The sequence below is a fragment of the Peromyscus eremicus genome, chromosome 5 (genome assembly GCF_949786415.1).
Source record: "Peromyscus eremicus chromosome 5, PerEre_H2_v1, whole genome shotgun sequence".
Taxonomy (NCBI): domain Eukaryota; kingdom Metazoa; phylum Chordata; class Mammalia; order Rodentia; family Cricetidae; genus Peromyscus; species Peromyscus eremicus.
In genome coordinates this window covers 66,092,060-66,108,002 of record NC_081420.1, presented here as the reverse complement: position 1 = coordinate 66,108,002, position 15,943 = coordinate 66,092,060, and the positions used below count along the sequence as shown (strand labels likewise).

At 38.4% G+C, this 15,943-nt stretch overlaps 1 protein-coding gene across 1 annotated transcript in view; it reads right to left on the bottom strand.

Moving 5' to 3' along the window:
• Positions 1-15,943, bottom strand: part of Mrc1 (mannose receptor C-type 1) — a 90,927-nt gene that overhangs the window by 56,698 nt on the left and 18,286 nt on the right. The window contains exons 4-6 of the mRNA XM_059263614.1: positions 12,683-12,847; positions 4,507-4,620; positions 1,209-1,355 (exon numbers count right to left, since the gene is read on the bottom strand). Coding sequence (XP_059119597.1) covers positions 1,209-1,355; positions 4,507-4,620; positions 12,683-12,847 — 426 coding nt within the window. The remainder of the gene's footprint in view (positions 1-1,208; positions 1,356-4,506; positions 4,621-12,682; positions 12,848-15,943) is intronic.

Here is a 15,943-nt window from a genome sequence, read left to right as displayed (position 1 = left end):
GCTCACATCTTGAGACACAGCCATTAAGCAAAGAAAGAGAGACCCAGTCAGGTGTGGAGGCACATGCCTTTAATCCCAGCACTCGGGAGGCAGAGGCAGACAGATCTCTGCGAGTTGGAGGTCAGCCTGGTCTACAGAGTGAATTCCAGGACAGCCAGAGCTGTTATACAGAGAAACCCTGTTTTAGGGCGGACAAAAAGATATAGAGACCCTGGGAATGGCACCAGTCTATTGAAATCCAAAGCCTACCCCCAGTGGTACCTCTTCCAACAAGGCCACATCTCCTAACCCTTCCCAAACGGTCCCACCAACTATAGGGACTGAGTATTCAAAAATTTGAGCCTATGGAGCTATTCTTATTCAAATCAACACATGCGCCATCAAGTTTCCCGAGCAGAAAAATAAATAAATTGATAGATGATAGATCGATAGAGAGATAGAGAGACAGACAAACTCGTGTAAAGCATGAGTCATCCTCTCAACAGCTGTCGTGTTGAAATGAAGGTGGTCTTTCAATACGTTGAAAGGACAATCCATTACTGCCTTAGCAGATGAATTATTCTACAGAATTATAAAACCACTCATTATTTACTGTTCTATTGGAGCCTAGCCTGTATAAAATGATTGGTTACTATGTTTGTTTTTGGAATCATTTATTCCATTGTGTAAAGATTTCAATGTAAGATGCTACATTTAACCCAACCTTATCTGCGTGGACAGAATAAAATCATCCTCTCTAGATATTTATTTCCTAGTTTTAATTCCAGTTTTGTCAGGTGTACGGGAGGTATATTGCCTATGAATTTCTCTTTCCTCTTTTATAACATGGGATAAGAATACCTACTTTATGGAGCTAGAAAGATAAAAATTCTTATTTATATCAGAAGTTTTGTACAATGTTCAAACACTTCTTTTTTTTTTCTCTTTTTCCGGAGCTGAGGACCGAACCCAGGGCCTTGTGCTTGTTAGGCAAGCGCTCTACCACTGAGCTAAATCCCCAACCCATCAAACACTTCTTTATGTTCAGAAAACATTAGCAGACCGTAGCACCCACCAAGGAAAAGGACTTTAAAAGACATGTCATTATATTTACCTATAAACACCAACAAACTCTCTAGAACCATTTCATGTGATTTTAATTGAGTTATAGTTTCATTTATCTTTAAGTTCTAATATTTTATACATTCTGATCAAAGAGATCCACTTACCTGAGGGAATAATAAATGGATTCAAAGTGTTGTTGCCCTTTTTACAAATGTAGCCCAGCTTCTGAACACATTCCAGATTCTCCCACTTTGCATTTTTTCCAGGGTTTAGTGACACGCAGCTCTTTCCAGGTTCAGATGATGGACTTCCTTCAAGCAAATTACAAAGTTAAAGTGGGACTACTGGAGTTCTCTTAAGTGGATGGCTTACACCTCCCCAACTACCACACCTTACATTGTCATCCTTGGGATTTAATGGATCCCCATCCTGTCTTTTGCTACACATTCACAAATGAATATTTACTGAGTGCAGAGCAAAAGGCATGGTGGGTATCTGTTTGGTTTCTTATTGCCAGATTATTCCAAAGCTTAAAATGCTGATTACACAGTAGAGTGCTTGAAATAACCAACCCCAACAATGGATAATATTAGACCTTAAACTTTAAACAGCTATGATGATGGATGACATCATGTGTCACAGAGAAGGACTGAATGTGAAGAATGTATGCTGCTCCAAGTTGGCCATATTAACTGAAGAAATAGGTCAAATGACCTCTGTTAATCTTCCCCAGTTAGAGACCAAAGTGAAAGGTAATGGGAGGGACGAACAAAATGGAAGAGCGATGTGGAGGCCAATGTGCCACACTCCCAGAGCTAAGCTCCTTGGTGCATTTAGTTGCACTCATTAAAGAAAACCTTTTGGAGCTGTCTTCTCACCCGTTTCATACAGGAAGCCAGTTAAAGAACCAGAGTAAGTTGACATCTACTGCAAAGAACAGATGCATCCACCTCTACATCCTCTGATGTATAATTTATCTACTGCAAAGGATACGTGCATCCACCTCTACATCCTCTGATGTATAATCTATCTACTGCAAAGGATACGTGCATCCACCTCTACTTCCTCTGATAGAACATTTATCTGTTTCAAGGGATACATGCATCCATCCCTACATCCTCTTGTATCATTTTGATCCCAGTATTCCAAAAAATAACTTCATCTCATTCCTGAAGTCTGACAAATGAGCTACACACACTCTGTTAATATCTTTATTTTGTGACCTTTGACAAATGTTTATCATACATCTGAATTTCACTCTCCCAAGAAGGAAATCATGTCACCTGCCCTTAGAAGTCTTTAACAGACACATTTTGCAGGTTGTGTAAATACTACATAAAGGAAAATACCATTAGTATAAGTATAAAGAATTTGTTTTTAAACCTGTTGACAACATGACCAAGATAACAGGATAGTAAAGCTCACAGATTAGATGTTAGTACTAGAAAAAAATGCTTCCAAGAGACAATAGCACATTTGATAGATACTAGTCTTAACTAATCTGCTCATTAGTAAATCACATTATATACTCATTTATTAATGTAATACCACTGCCAACCTCCAGATAATTGTTAGTGGTCTTTACTGATCTTTGACTATTGCATAGTTGAATTTATATTTATTTATCATTCACATAATATTCTTAATTGAAATGCAAACATAGCTTAGCAGATGCATTATTTAGTAAGACTTTAATTGAAACAGTTGACTGGGTAATTTATACATAAATAATTTAAATTGTTCCACAATGTTTCTAGTTTTAATTTCAAGAAACTCTCATATTATTTAAGAAGGTAATTTAATGTTGAATCTGTTTCCCAGGAATAAGAAAACATTTTTCCTTTCCTACTATGCCTTCACCTGAGTTAACCCTCAAATTCTCTCAGTGAGATATAAGATAACAAGGAGTTGGATATTAAACTCTTTGTACAGAATTGAATAATAGAGAAAATGGCCCGCCTTATGTTGTGCAGGACTTTACCCTCTAAAGAGAGAATGAATTGTAGTCGTCTAACAAATAATTGGCATTGTCTAAAGTTTCTGGGCCCAGCTGTGATTCTCTAACTTCACTTGAGCACAAGAACAGCAGACAGATGATATCTTCATTTATGAAAATAAAACATTATTATTTCAAGACTCAAGTCATGGGGCTAGGGATAGCTCAGAAGTAGATTAATCAGTCATGATTTCTAGTATTAAAAAAAGCCTCAAAAATAGCCCTGTGGTCATCAGGCAGTGAAAGAATACATTAAGAGTAAAATTTCAAAGTAAAATATAATCAATACATACATACATACATACTAATTTTTTGCAGCACTGATAATTGGATCCAGAGCCTCATGCATGCCACGTGAGTGCTGTCCCTGAAGCCTATTCAATTTAAATCCACATGTAGCCCTATAGCCTCTAAAATTCCCTCTCATGTTTAAGTACTTTTAAAAACACTATTTTTTCAAAGTTTTTTTCTTTTTAAAAAATAAGTCAAGATATGAAGTAGAAAGTTTAACATTTTTAAGCCTAATGCTTTAAAAGGGCATTTAGTGGCAAAAAAAAAAAAAAAAAAAGAATTGTGAAGCTAGGCATGGTGGTGCACACACGTGTGGTCAGTCCTAACACTCAGGAGGCAGAAACACAAGGATCAATTGTTTGAGATAACCTGGGCATAAAGCAAAAGCAGGTTGGGAGTAAGGTTGTGAGGAGAAGAGGGGGGAAAAGGGAGGAGGAAAGGGGAAACCTCAGCTGTTCAAACACCATCTCAATAGTATCTGCAGAAAAGCTGATAAACACATGACTAATACATTCCTCCTCTCCTTTCCTGCTCCATGGCAGACATCACTAATCATTAACTGCACTCTTCTATAATAAGCCAGGCTTGGTAGTGTGCTGGAGTTAGAAGGGCTGGACTCATACTTAACATACCTCAAGTAGCTACTACCCAACAGACAAAAACATTCAGAACTGACTTTTATGTTTCTCTGAAGAATCGCTTCATATGTACAATTTACATTCAATAATCAGTCTCCTTTTGTGTTCTGACAACTTGTATGTTATGACAACATGGAAGTAATCCATTCAACTCTATTTTCTAACTTCCAGATAATCAGAAAGCTGCTGGAGTATCTACTGACTCTCATTTTTACAACTGTGTATTGTTAAGAAAAGTGCTAGTAAATGTTCATGCTAGTGTGGAATTTTATAATCTTTGGCTGAGATAGTATTTTCAATTCAAGGCTATTCTATTATAAATAGCAAAAAGAGTATCATCATAGACTTTAAGATCTACTTATATGGTAATAGTAGAAATATCTCATGACCCAAGATAATAAGAAATTCACCAACCCAAAATATTCAGTTCTCTTAAATTCATAATGTGTATTTGTAAATATTAGTAGACACAAACATATACGTGTATCCAGACCTCATGTCACAGAACTAGTAACACTCAGTCAGGTTTAACCTTACCTGGTAGCCAGTTCAGATATCGGAATGGGCTGCCTCCACTCCACTGCCAACCACTGCTGAAACTCAGGCTGTTGAGTCCAATCCACAGTCCTGAGCTCAAGGAACTAGTCAATCCTACATGCAAAAAAACAAGCACAAACACAAAACAGGTATTCAGAAATGACAGTGATATTAAATGAAGAATTAAATATGTTAATCCAAAATGTGAGATCAGGTGATGGAGTAATGGCTCAGTGGTTAAGAGCACATACAATCCTTTCAGAGGAGCCTTGTTAGCTTCCCATCACTCATGTTGGGTGGCTCACAACCATTTGTAACTGCAGCTCCAGAGGATCCAATATCCAATGCCTCTGGCCTCCAAGTGCACTTACGTGTGTGTGTGTGTGTGTGTGTGTGTGTGTGTGTGTGTGTGTGCGCACACACACACACACACACAATAATAATAAAATAATAATAATAAAATCTGTTTTTTAAATGTGAGGGGAGTAGTGATTAACATAGCTAATACTTTTTCTAATAATCTAAAACAAGTAGAACCATGACCTTCACTTATGAAATAATGACTTTCTTACGTCCTTTGAAAGTAAAAGTAAGATTTATTTTATAAAAAAAGCACAGCTTCTCTATGACAGAAAATTTTTATTAGGCATTTTTACCCACATCATCATAACTCATTACCTCAACTTTGTATTTCAGAACTTATTTTGAGAATTTTATGATGTTTAAAATCAGTTTTGCTACTTTAGAAATGGTTATTAAACTGAAAACGATGTTCATGCCAACATGAACAATGTTTTATTTAAACAGATAATAAATAATAATTACAGTGGTTTAGTCTACTGACGCCTAATATGGAAATAAAAATAGAAATGCACATGCACTACCTAACACGAATATTTCAACCTCTTACTGTTTGTATCTTTTAAAAAAATCAAAAGTAGGAATTTTCTAATCTCTCCAAATTGGTTGTTAACAGGAAACAATTTTTAATTCTATGCTTTTGATTTATTTTTTAAAACACTCAAATCTGTATACATGTTAGAAAATAAATTTGCCAGTTTTTGCTCACTGGTTAAAAATGGTGGAATATTTTCCTCAGTAACACCTTTTAGTGGTGAGAGTCAGCGGTTAAACACTTACAATATTTACAGCCTCATACTTGGCCATTTGTTTCCAAGGCTAAAAGCAACACAGAAGAGGAGGCAGAAAGGATGTAAAAGCCAGAGGATGGGGTGATGTGTGACAGGAAGAAGTCTTCTGGACACAGCACAGCCATTGATTACACTTACGAGCTCACTAGGAAGACCGGGCTGATCTCAGAGTCACAGAGATCTGCCTGTCTCTCCTTGCCAAGCGCTGGGATGAAAGATGTGTGCCACCTTGCCTAGCTCGTACTATGACTTTTTAATACAAACTAATCTGAGAAAAATGAAAAGAAATTAAATACTCATATGTAAATTTCAATGACAACTAATTCAAATTCACTTATTTTCTTAATGTGTACAGGTATTTGGTCTATATGATATCTGTGCACATATATGTGCCTGGTGTCCAGGGAGGCCAGAGGAAGGTCATTGGATCCCCTGAAACTGGAGATTTGGTTGTGAACCACTATGTGGTTTCTGGGAATTGAACCTATATCCTATCCTCTGGAAATGCAACCAGGATCTTAACTGCTGAGTCACCACTCCAGCCTTCATTTATTCTTTATCAGGAATTCTAGAAGAAAAAGGTTGACGAGCTAGTGTAGCTTTCTGAGGGGCATTATATTTGGTAAAGTATCTAGTCCAGTTCCTTTATGGAACAGCCAGGACAATCTACTGTGTACCCTAATAAATTTGCCTGAAGATGAGAGGACAGAGCTAGCCTAGGGGCCAGGCAGTGGTGGCACACACCTTTAATCCCAGCACTCAGGAGTCACATGCCTTTAATCCCAGCACTAGGAAAGTTGAGACAGGAAACGATATGGGTAGGAAGAGAAAGGTATATAAGGTGTGAAGAGACAGAACTGAAGTCTTTCTGCTGAAGAAAGCTTTTCAGGCTGAGGCGTCCTAGACGTAAGAGGTGGATTGTTCCTTTGTCTTCTGATCTTTCAGCAATATTTCACCCCAATATCAAGCTCTGGGTTTTTTATGAAAAGCAATTCATGTTACAACAATCAAAGATGGACAGGCTGAACACCTTGCAGAGAGTTACATAGTAGTATGGGTCAGAACCAGAACCCAAGGTTCAGTTGAGTATTTCCAATGGATTTAATTCCTTTAAACTTAAATTTTCAGGGGCTAGAGAGGTAGCACAGTGATTAACAACACTTAATTGCTCTTGCAGAAGACCAAGGTTCAGTTCGCAGCACCCACATGACAGCTTACAACCATCTGTAACTCCATTTCCAGGGGCTCTGATGCCCTCTTCTGACCTCCATGGGCATTAGACACACGTGGTGCACAGACACACCTAAAGGCAAAATACTCATTCACATAAGGTAAAATTAATAAATCTAAAACAAAAAATACTCAGTTAAATTTCCATGTAAGTAATTTCAAGTGCCGGGAAGGTACCTTTACATGAGGCACAGTGACCTAAGCAGGTATTTCTGATCCGTGACCTCTGTTCCTGGCACTTTGTGCATACTGCTCCTTGTTATGCAACATCTACCAAAGACTCAGTGCTAGGTTTTCAAGGTTAGACTTAACTCTAAATTATAACATTATTTATTATAAAAACTTGCTAGAAAACAATGTCATCAAGATGGGAGGGCTTCACTTAGTTGTAGATCTGTGTGATAATTATCAAATATTCTTCATTAAAATAGATAGTGAATTTGTGTAATGTCAATTTTATAGTTATCTGTGACATCATTAACTCCTTTTACTTTATGTTTCTATATATTATTGAAATTATTTTGAGTAATGTATCATCCCTTTAGGATGAAGAAACAAGCTAAAAATTGTTGCCTCACCCTTCATGCAAGAGAAAACATGTCTCTAGACTTTGCTAAGAAACATTTGGGGATCAATATTGTATTGATATTATCCTTTTTTATTAAGACAGTTACTGCTGAATGTTATATTTTTTCACAAATTCTAACATAAATAAGGTTATACTAACTTGAATAATAATCACTCCTATATTTCCAGAGGGGTATAGGGAAATGTTCTATTAAAGTAGCATTTCAAGTTGGGCATGGTGGTGCATGTCTATAATCCCAGCACTTAGGATGTTGAACCAAGAAGTATCAAGAGTTAGAGGCTTAAGGTGAGACCCAACTAGTAGCATTTCAAAATGATAAATATAGCTTACAAAAAGTAAGTGCTCTAGCAGTTTAAAAGTATTATCAACTAAAAAGTTAAGAACTAAGCATGATAGTACATGCCTATAACTCCAGCACTCTAGAGGTTGAAGCAGGAGGATTGCTCTGTGTTTGGGACCAGCTTGAGCTATATAGTAAATACCAAGCCAGCCAGGACTACATAACAAGATTCTGTCAATAATAATAATAATAATAATAATAATAATAATAATAATAATGTGGTTTTTCAAAACTATGAGAAACTCACTGATTGGTGAAGAATTAAAGTGTGTTTTGTATAAGGTTTGAGCTAAATTACCAGGTCTGGCATGATGAGAAATGACTCAAACTAAATCGATACTTTTAAAACTAGGCCTACAAGATAGTCATGGGCCCAGAAAGTACATGTGATGGCTTTCATTTCCATGGCTGTTAGCAGCTACACATTGAATTTAGATTAGCGATAGTGTGATCTGGGACAACATTCAAGTCTTGTACTCAGTGTGTCACTTAAAAGTCTGCCGTTTGTGAGGTTCCATCCTCAGCATGGGGGTAGAAAGCACCCCTGAAAGCAGAAGAGCATCACCCTCTCTCGTGCATGTGTGTAATTTTATAATGGATCAGAGCAAGAATTTTTATTTTAGCTATCCAAGGCATCAGTTATCAGTTCCACAGGATTTTCTTTTTATTTTGGGTACATGCATTATATAATAATGCACACTTTTAAGTCTACTTTTGAACCTAGTTATGATAGAGTCTGCCCATTATTACACTGGTACTTTAATTTCTCTTTCCACATGTATATCTCATTTGTTTTCAGGCAGTACCAAAGGAAATCAGTTTACATTCACACACACACACACACACACACACACACACACACACACACACACACACCTGGTAACAAGCCAAATTTCACTTCCTTTCAGTTCTGTAAATGATCTTTCAAAATACACATAGTTATGGATCGGGTTCAGGGATTGAGGATTAATGGAGCATCCTGGCGTGTTTCCAGGGAGAAGCTGAAGAGAAGAAGATAGAATGGCAGTGGGCCGTGTGCACACACTCATTGGGGTGGAAGCATGCCACCCTGGGGACAGCATGAAATCAGATTACAGGCTAGAAAGACCTTTACTGGCACAAGGAGATTTTGGTGAGTGAATTAAGGTTCTCCCTGGAGCTTTGGGCATGCCAGATTCCTCCTTACTTCATGAGTGAGACTCAGGCAGGGTGAAACAGAAGACAGAGATGGACTCCAATTCAGCCCTTTTCATTCACTTGAAACATGAAACAACCAACTTCAGCTTTAGCCCACTGATCTGTTATCTCCTCTATAAAGTGGGATAACAATATTCATTTAAAAGATTGATGTGAGCTTAAATAAATTCCAGTGTCTGGCACATAGCCCCTATCCAACAGAGGACAACACATTTGTGTGTTTGTCTGTTTATGGCAGTCTCCCTGTGAAGTCCACACTGGCCTAGCTGTGGTTGCCCCACCTCTGCCTCCGTCAACGACCACATGCATCTTAACAAGTCTTCAACTTTAGAGTCTTCACTGTGGAGTATGCGTTTTTTTAAAATCCTGCTTACTTAAAGACTCCTCTCGTAGAATATACTTTATATCTACTATGAGTTGTTTTCCATTTTGAGGGCATATTTCTCAAAACAGAGCGTATCACAAACGTCGGTCCACCATACCATTCTTTCCTAGATTCTTCCTCAATATAAGTCCGTGGATATCAAATACTGTGAATATCTTTCTTCTAGAGAAAAGGAATGTCTTTCCTCTGTTGGAGATTTTTTTTTTCATTTCCTGCCAGATAACCTTTCCTCATGGCATGGTATTTTTGACTTACAGAAAGGCAGGAAGTGCCCCAGCTCTCCCTAGAAAAGCTACACACATCCAGATTCTACTGGAAATACGCTGACTGCAACTCTAGAAGTTAAATAAGATTCAAAGAAACATAGGAAGTAAACTCAGCTCTGAATCTCCGGGGCCTGCCTGCTGCCCTGATGAATACGCTAACAGCACCTGCTGATCAGTGTATCTATGTGAACCAGAGTCCAGGCTCAGGTCATGTAGAGTTGCTATCCACATCTGCAAATCACCTGGGATGTAGACAAAATGCAGATTCCTGGGCGCTCTACTCATCTGGACTGGGATCTAGTTGAAGACCTCCACCCCAAGTGATGATAATGATGGGTAACTAATTTCACTTTTAAGAACTCCAACACTGGGGCTGGCAAGACACCAGCTGGAAAAAGTGCTTGCCACCAAGCTTAGGAAACCTGAGTTCGATCCCTGGAATCCACACAGCAGAAGATGAGATCCAGCTCCTACAGGCTGCCCTTTGACCTACACACACACACACACACACACACACACGCACACACACACACGCACACACATACGCACACGCACACACACACACACACACACACAGGCACACTAAACACATAAATATAAAAATAAAAATGAAGAACCTACTGCCCTGTGTTCTTGCTATCAACTAACGGTTCCATTGCTCAAACTTTAGGGTAAACTTCTAAAAACTTACCTTTACTTTTTTTAATCATCATTTGTCAATCATCAAACATTGAGACATTTTTCCTTGGAAGGGTCTGTGTGACTCTCCCCGGATGGGAGGCATCCCCATCATAAGCCTCATCTCCAGCAACTTCCCTCACTAGCTCACTCTCCACACTGTTCTCCCCATTGCTTCCTATCTCTGTGCCTGGTCACTTCTTGATTTTCTTGTTTATATCTGTTTTCCCTGGGGAACTTTAAGTCCCATGTCAGATCAGCTTGAGTATCTCAGAGACCTCACAGAATGCCCACTAGAAAGTTATCGATAGAAAGCCTGTTGGGAAAGTAAATGAATAAATGTGGAGGGGAAAGTCACAAGAATTTAAAGTGTTTATAAATACATTATGGGATATTTAAGCAAATAACTATTATAGTCCAGGACAGGACCCACACCCAACACAAACCGGATGCCATAGGTTTTGTTTTTGCTTTTGTTGTTGTTTTGTTGTGGTGGTGATCAAAATATGTTGCATGAAGTTTTTAATGAATAGATAAAAACATTATTTTTAAATTTGTAAGGTGTCTGGCTTCTGAGGTAGGTCATCCAAGGTTGACCTCCAGTCTCCACAGGCACAAGTACACTTATGTACACAAACCTGTACATACACACAAAGTGTAAATAAATAAGTCATAAGAGTGCTAATAAGATTAAGAGAGATGGAGTGGATTCAATACTCACTGTGTAAAGTTTGGGAAATTCTAGGTTTAAAACAGTGTAGCAGAAAACGTGTCAGAGAGCATTATGAGACAAGCCATGCCACCCACCAGAGACCTTTGTTAAAAGACAAAATGGATGAAATGGGGAGTGGTAGGTGGACAGATGGCATCCTAGAGCCAGGTAAAGGTGTTTCATGGTAGAATATTGGGGACACTGAGTGTGCTGTCAACACAACAGTCACAGGCCCAAGATCTATTATGTAACAGTAACACCAGTCGAACTAGAGGAAGTGGGCTCTGGCAATGGGGAAGCAGAGATTTTTTTTTATTTCCTCTTATTTGGCTCTAATATGTGTTTCCCTAAATGTGAATTTTATTGACTTTTTACTTAGTTTTATATTTGAGGGAGGTATCTTGCAGCTCAGGCTGATCTGCAACTGGCTATTCGGTGGAGGATGACCTTGAACTTCTGGCCTTCCCACCTCAACTTCCTGCATGATAGAAATATAGGTGTGCACCATGGGCAGTGGCTGGAAAGAAAAGTACCCCACCCTCACCCACAGGTCTGTTTATCTGAACATTTGGTGTCCAGTTGGTGGCACTGTTTGGGAAGATTGTGGAATCTTCAGAAGGTTGAGCTTTGCTAAAGGAAGTATGTCACTGGGGTTGAGCTCTGAGATTTTATAGACCAGCCTCACTTCCTGTTCCCTCTTTTTCTCTGCTTCTCCTGCATGCATCACATGTGATCTCTCTGTTTCCTGCCTGCCAGGCCAGTTCCTGCTTCTGCTGGCCTGACTTACATGCCATGACGGACTCTATCCCTCAGGAACTGTAAGGCAAAATGAATCCTTTCTTCCCTAACTTGCTTTTGGCCAGGGTATTTTTCCCTGTGGCATAACCACGCCCATTTTATACCTTTGTTGTTGTTGTATTTTTTAAGAGATAACAATGAAGTTGGGTGGGTGGGGAGATGGGAGGGACTGCTTGAGGTCAAACCCAGACCTTCTTACATGCTAGACAGGCTTTCTAGCAACTGAGCTACCTCTCCAGGAATTAGTGCTATGGGTTAAATATATATTCTTTTCTCAAATACTAATTTCGAGACTTTATAACAGATGTTTTTAAAAGCCAAACAATACATTGCAGAACTAAAACCTGAAAATACACAGATGTGGGGGTTGGAGAGACACAATCAAAAGGGATGCAGATTTGCACAGGGATTATTGACTTGCCTCTGCTGCTGATAGTTTATTTCATGTTATCATCTTGGACTCTCTGGTGCTAACAGAAAACCACTGGATTCAGGTTAGACATGGGTACCACCGCTGGAACCAAAAACTATACCACTCATTGATATTGACTCCCTTTGTTCTTTGCCCAGGTCAGTCCTCAGAACCTTTCTCAACACAGACCCCAAAGACAGACACAACTGATAGAACAAAATCCACTCTAGGAATGACAGTTATTTATCATCTCTGGTACTGTTTTCTGAACATGGATTTCTCATATGATCTGTACCAGCTGCTAAGGGACAAACTTTTTTTGTGACATTAATAATTCATTGTATTATCTACTCCAAAGTTGCATGATGTGGCAATCAAGTAGTCTGATTTTACTTACAATTTTGAGTTCTGTCATTACCTGTCAGGTATGTTTGCTCGTGAATCTCCGTGATACTCAAGAGCTCGGCATTCTGCTGTTTGCAGCTCTCCCTTGCCTGATGCCAGGTTAAGGCAGACCTGGAGTTTATCTGGTAAAGAATGCCAGTCAATGGGTCTTTAGTCCACAACCTCTCGCTGCCCTCAACTGAGAAAGAAGACAAGCAATTAGCTGTGTTATGCATGGGAGACGCTTCCAGCGAAGCATTTTAAAAACCATCCAGTGCCCATCATCACATCTTCTTTGTCGCCCTTTGACTTCTCTTTAAAGCCATCTGCGCCGGGCGGTGGTGGCGCACGCCTTTAATCCCAGCACTTGGGAGGCAGAGCCAGGCGGATCTCTGTGAGTTCGAGGCCAGCCTGGACTACCAAGTGAGTTCCAGGAAAGGTGCAAAGCTACACAGAGAAACCCTGTCTCGAAAAACCAAAAAAAAAAAAAAAAAAAAAAAAAAAGCCATCTGCACTTCCGTCACTCCTGAGGTGAAGAGTAGAGGTCTCACAGCCAACCACATCTAGAATGTTTCATGTGCCTAAGGCAAGAAAGAGACACAACTTCTCCCTGTTTCCCTGCTGGGACATTTGGATAGGATAATGTAAGACATGAAGCAGACACGAGGAAGAAAAACCAGGACACCAGCGCAGTATTGGATCAGTGAATGAAATAAGTAAGGGAGAGAAAATAAGTGCCTGGTTTCTCATGGCAAGTGGATCTGTTGTCTAGTTTGGTCCTTTAAGAAGTAAGGCATAAGAAGAATGTTCACAGACTCCTTTAGACAAGCTGGTTGCATCTGAGCCTGCCAGGTAGAGAGTAAAGTGACTTTCAGAACTTTGTTTTCTCATACCAGGATGCATTCAATCTAGATCTTAGCATTAGAATATGCTAATTGTTTTAACCAAAGAAAGAAACCCTTGGTTTAAAAAAAAAGACCACTTTAGCTAATATTGGCCTTTACTACTATATGATTGTAAATATCTTTTATAAACTTAATGGACTTTATGAAAGCCCAATAGTATCGATACATAAGTATTATTTATAGCCTTTTGCATATAAGATGTTTGGAAGCTAGCAAATAAAATGTTTTTCTATGTTTTATGCTATAGGAATGTTCCTTTCTTGTTTTTTAATAACACAAAAAATGCTTACAACCCTGGAAAAGACAGCACAACCTTTGCATTTATTTATAAGGAAAAGGAAAGTGATTATATAATTTTTAAAGTTTCCTAGAAAGTATTCAGCTTGCTAAATTGTCTATACCATCTCATGTCTGGCATCGTAATTCCTAACTCTAGATCTAATTGTGTTTCATGTGTTATGAAGAAGTGGCAATCAGAATGCTCCCAGTCACACATGCATAGCACACCCTGTGATCTGACTCTTGTTGTAACATGACATGTCAAAGAGGAAGGAAAAATATATTAGAACTTGATTCAGGCAATAGCATAGAAATGTCCAAAGTTCATTGTTGTTGATGACGATGTTGTAGATGGAACCCAGGCCTCTGCTGAAGGTAAGTGGGCACTGGACTACTGAGCTACATCACAACACTAAAACAACTAGAAAAACACTGTATGCTTACAGAAAAATAAATTTCAATTACTAGTGTAAAACTTAGAATGATCTGATGTGTGAAAAATTTAATGTTTGTGTAAATGTGACTTTCCAGTGAGATTTATTTGGATTTTATTTGAAGACAAACATTTTAAAAAATATTTTATGATTATGGGTTTGCTTAGAATTGAGACAGAAGATGTTACTGTTGATTTAAGAAAGATATTTCCTTATTTGGGAATAGTCAAGAGGATGTAACAACCCCAACACGAAATGAAGTAACTCTTCTCTTTATTTAAAGAAAATTTCTCTTACATTTTAAATCAAAGGGTTAAAACCTATCTCTCGATAAACACACACGTCTGCTGACTGTGCAGCTCCCAGAGTTCAGCTTCCCACAGTAAACCAGGGAAGCCGGTGCCGCAAGCCAAGGCAGCAAGCTACAGACAATCGGAAGAAAGGGGTCTCTTCCTTTTCCTGTTCTCATGATACGTGAAAATGAGTGTCTAAATAGAAGGAAAACATGACAATAAACAACCCAAAGGACAATGGAAGCATGTGTCTAATGTCACTAGGTCAGTAACCAATACCTCTTTGTCCTGTATCAACGCTACTGGGCTTAAGGTGATTATAAAATAATAAAATTATAAAATAAAATTCTACTTTGAATGAACCACAAAACAAAATTAAAATTTTATGCAGATAGAAATGAAACAACTTTTCTACAGTCACTTGCCTTTTATATATGTTTTATATTAAAAAATATGTCATTTGGCTTTGAACATACAGAATTAACAAGACTAAATATTGTACTGGATACATATGGAAATTCCATTCCTACACATATCCAAGGACATCAAAGTCTTTGTTATTGATTTTCCATTTGTTCTCCACACTTTATCCACCACACATCCAACAAGTCCTCTATCACTACCACTTAAATGGAGGATACTAATTGGAACCATGACGCACATATCCCTAAGAAAAATGGTGACAGATTTAGAAAATATCACTCCTACTAGGTGAAGACAACTCTTCACTAGTTGAAAAATAGGTATGACTCTTTTAAAAACTTCATTTTTTCAGACAAAAAGAGTTCTCATTCAAAACATTAGACAGTTATAAACCTTAAATTGAAATCAAATTTCTAAATGTTGATATAAGAGAGGCAAATATATCTACCTCCATCAAGGCTAGAGAATTATACCATTGTGGACTTGAAGCCTGTGAGCTTCAAGTGTTGTTATAAATGCATCTACCTCAGACAAGGCCAGAGCATGGTATCATTAAGGACTCAAAACCTATGACCTTCATGGACACTCGCCAGATGCTAACGAGGCCATTACAGTGGCATACAGGGTATGAACTCAAGTTTACTTTCATAAGATGATTGGGAATTATAAAGCCAAAAGGTCATGTCAGAAAAATTCTCAGAAGTCTGGATCTAGTTTGACATTAAGAAATTTTGCCAAGTTTTACTGACTTAGATAGAATATTGGCATAGTAAGAATTCTGATGTGTGAACTTGTGGTCACAAAAATCTTAGGGGGAAACAATGGTGTTGCAGCACAGATAATTCCATAGCAGTTCTGGACCACACTGGAGTCTCCTCTCTTGCTCAGTTTCCTTTATGGGGCAGCAGAAAAACGAGTCCTGGGTGATATGAGGAGACATGCTACAATAATCCAGCAATAG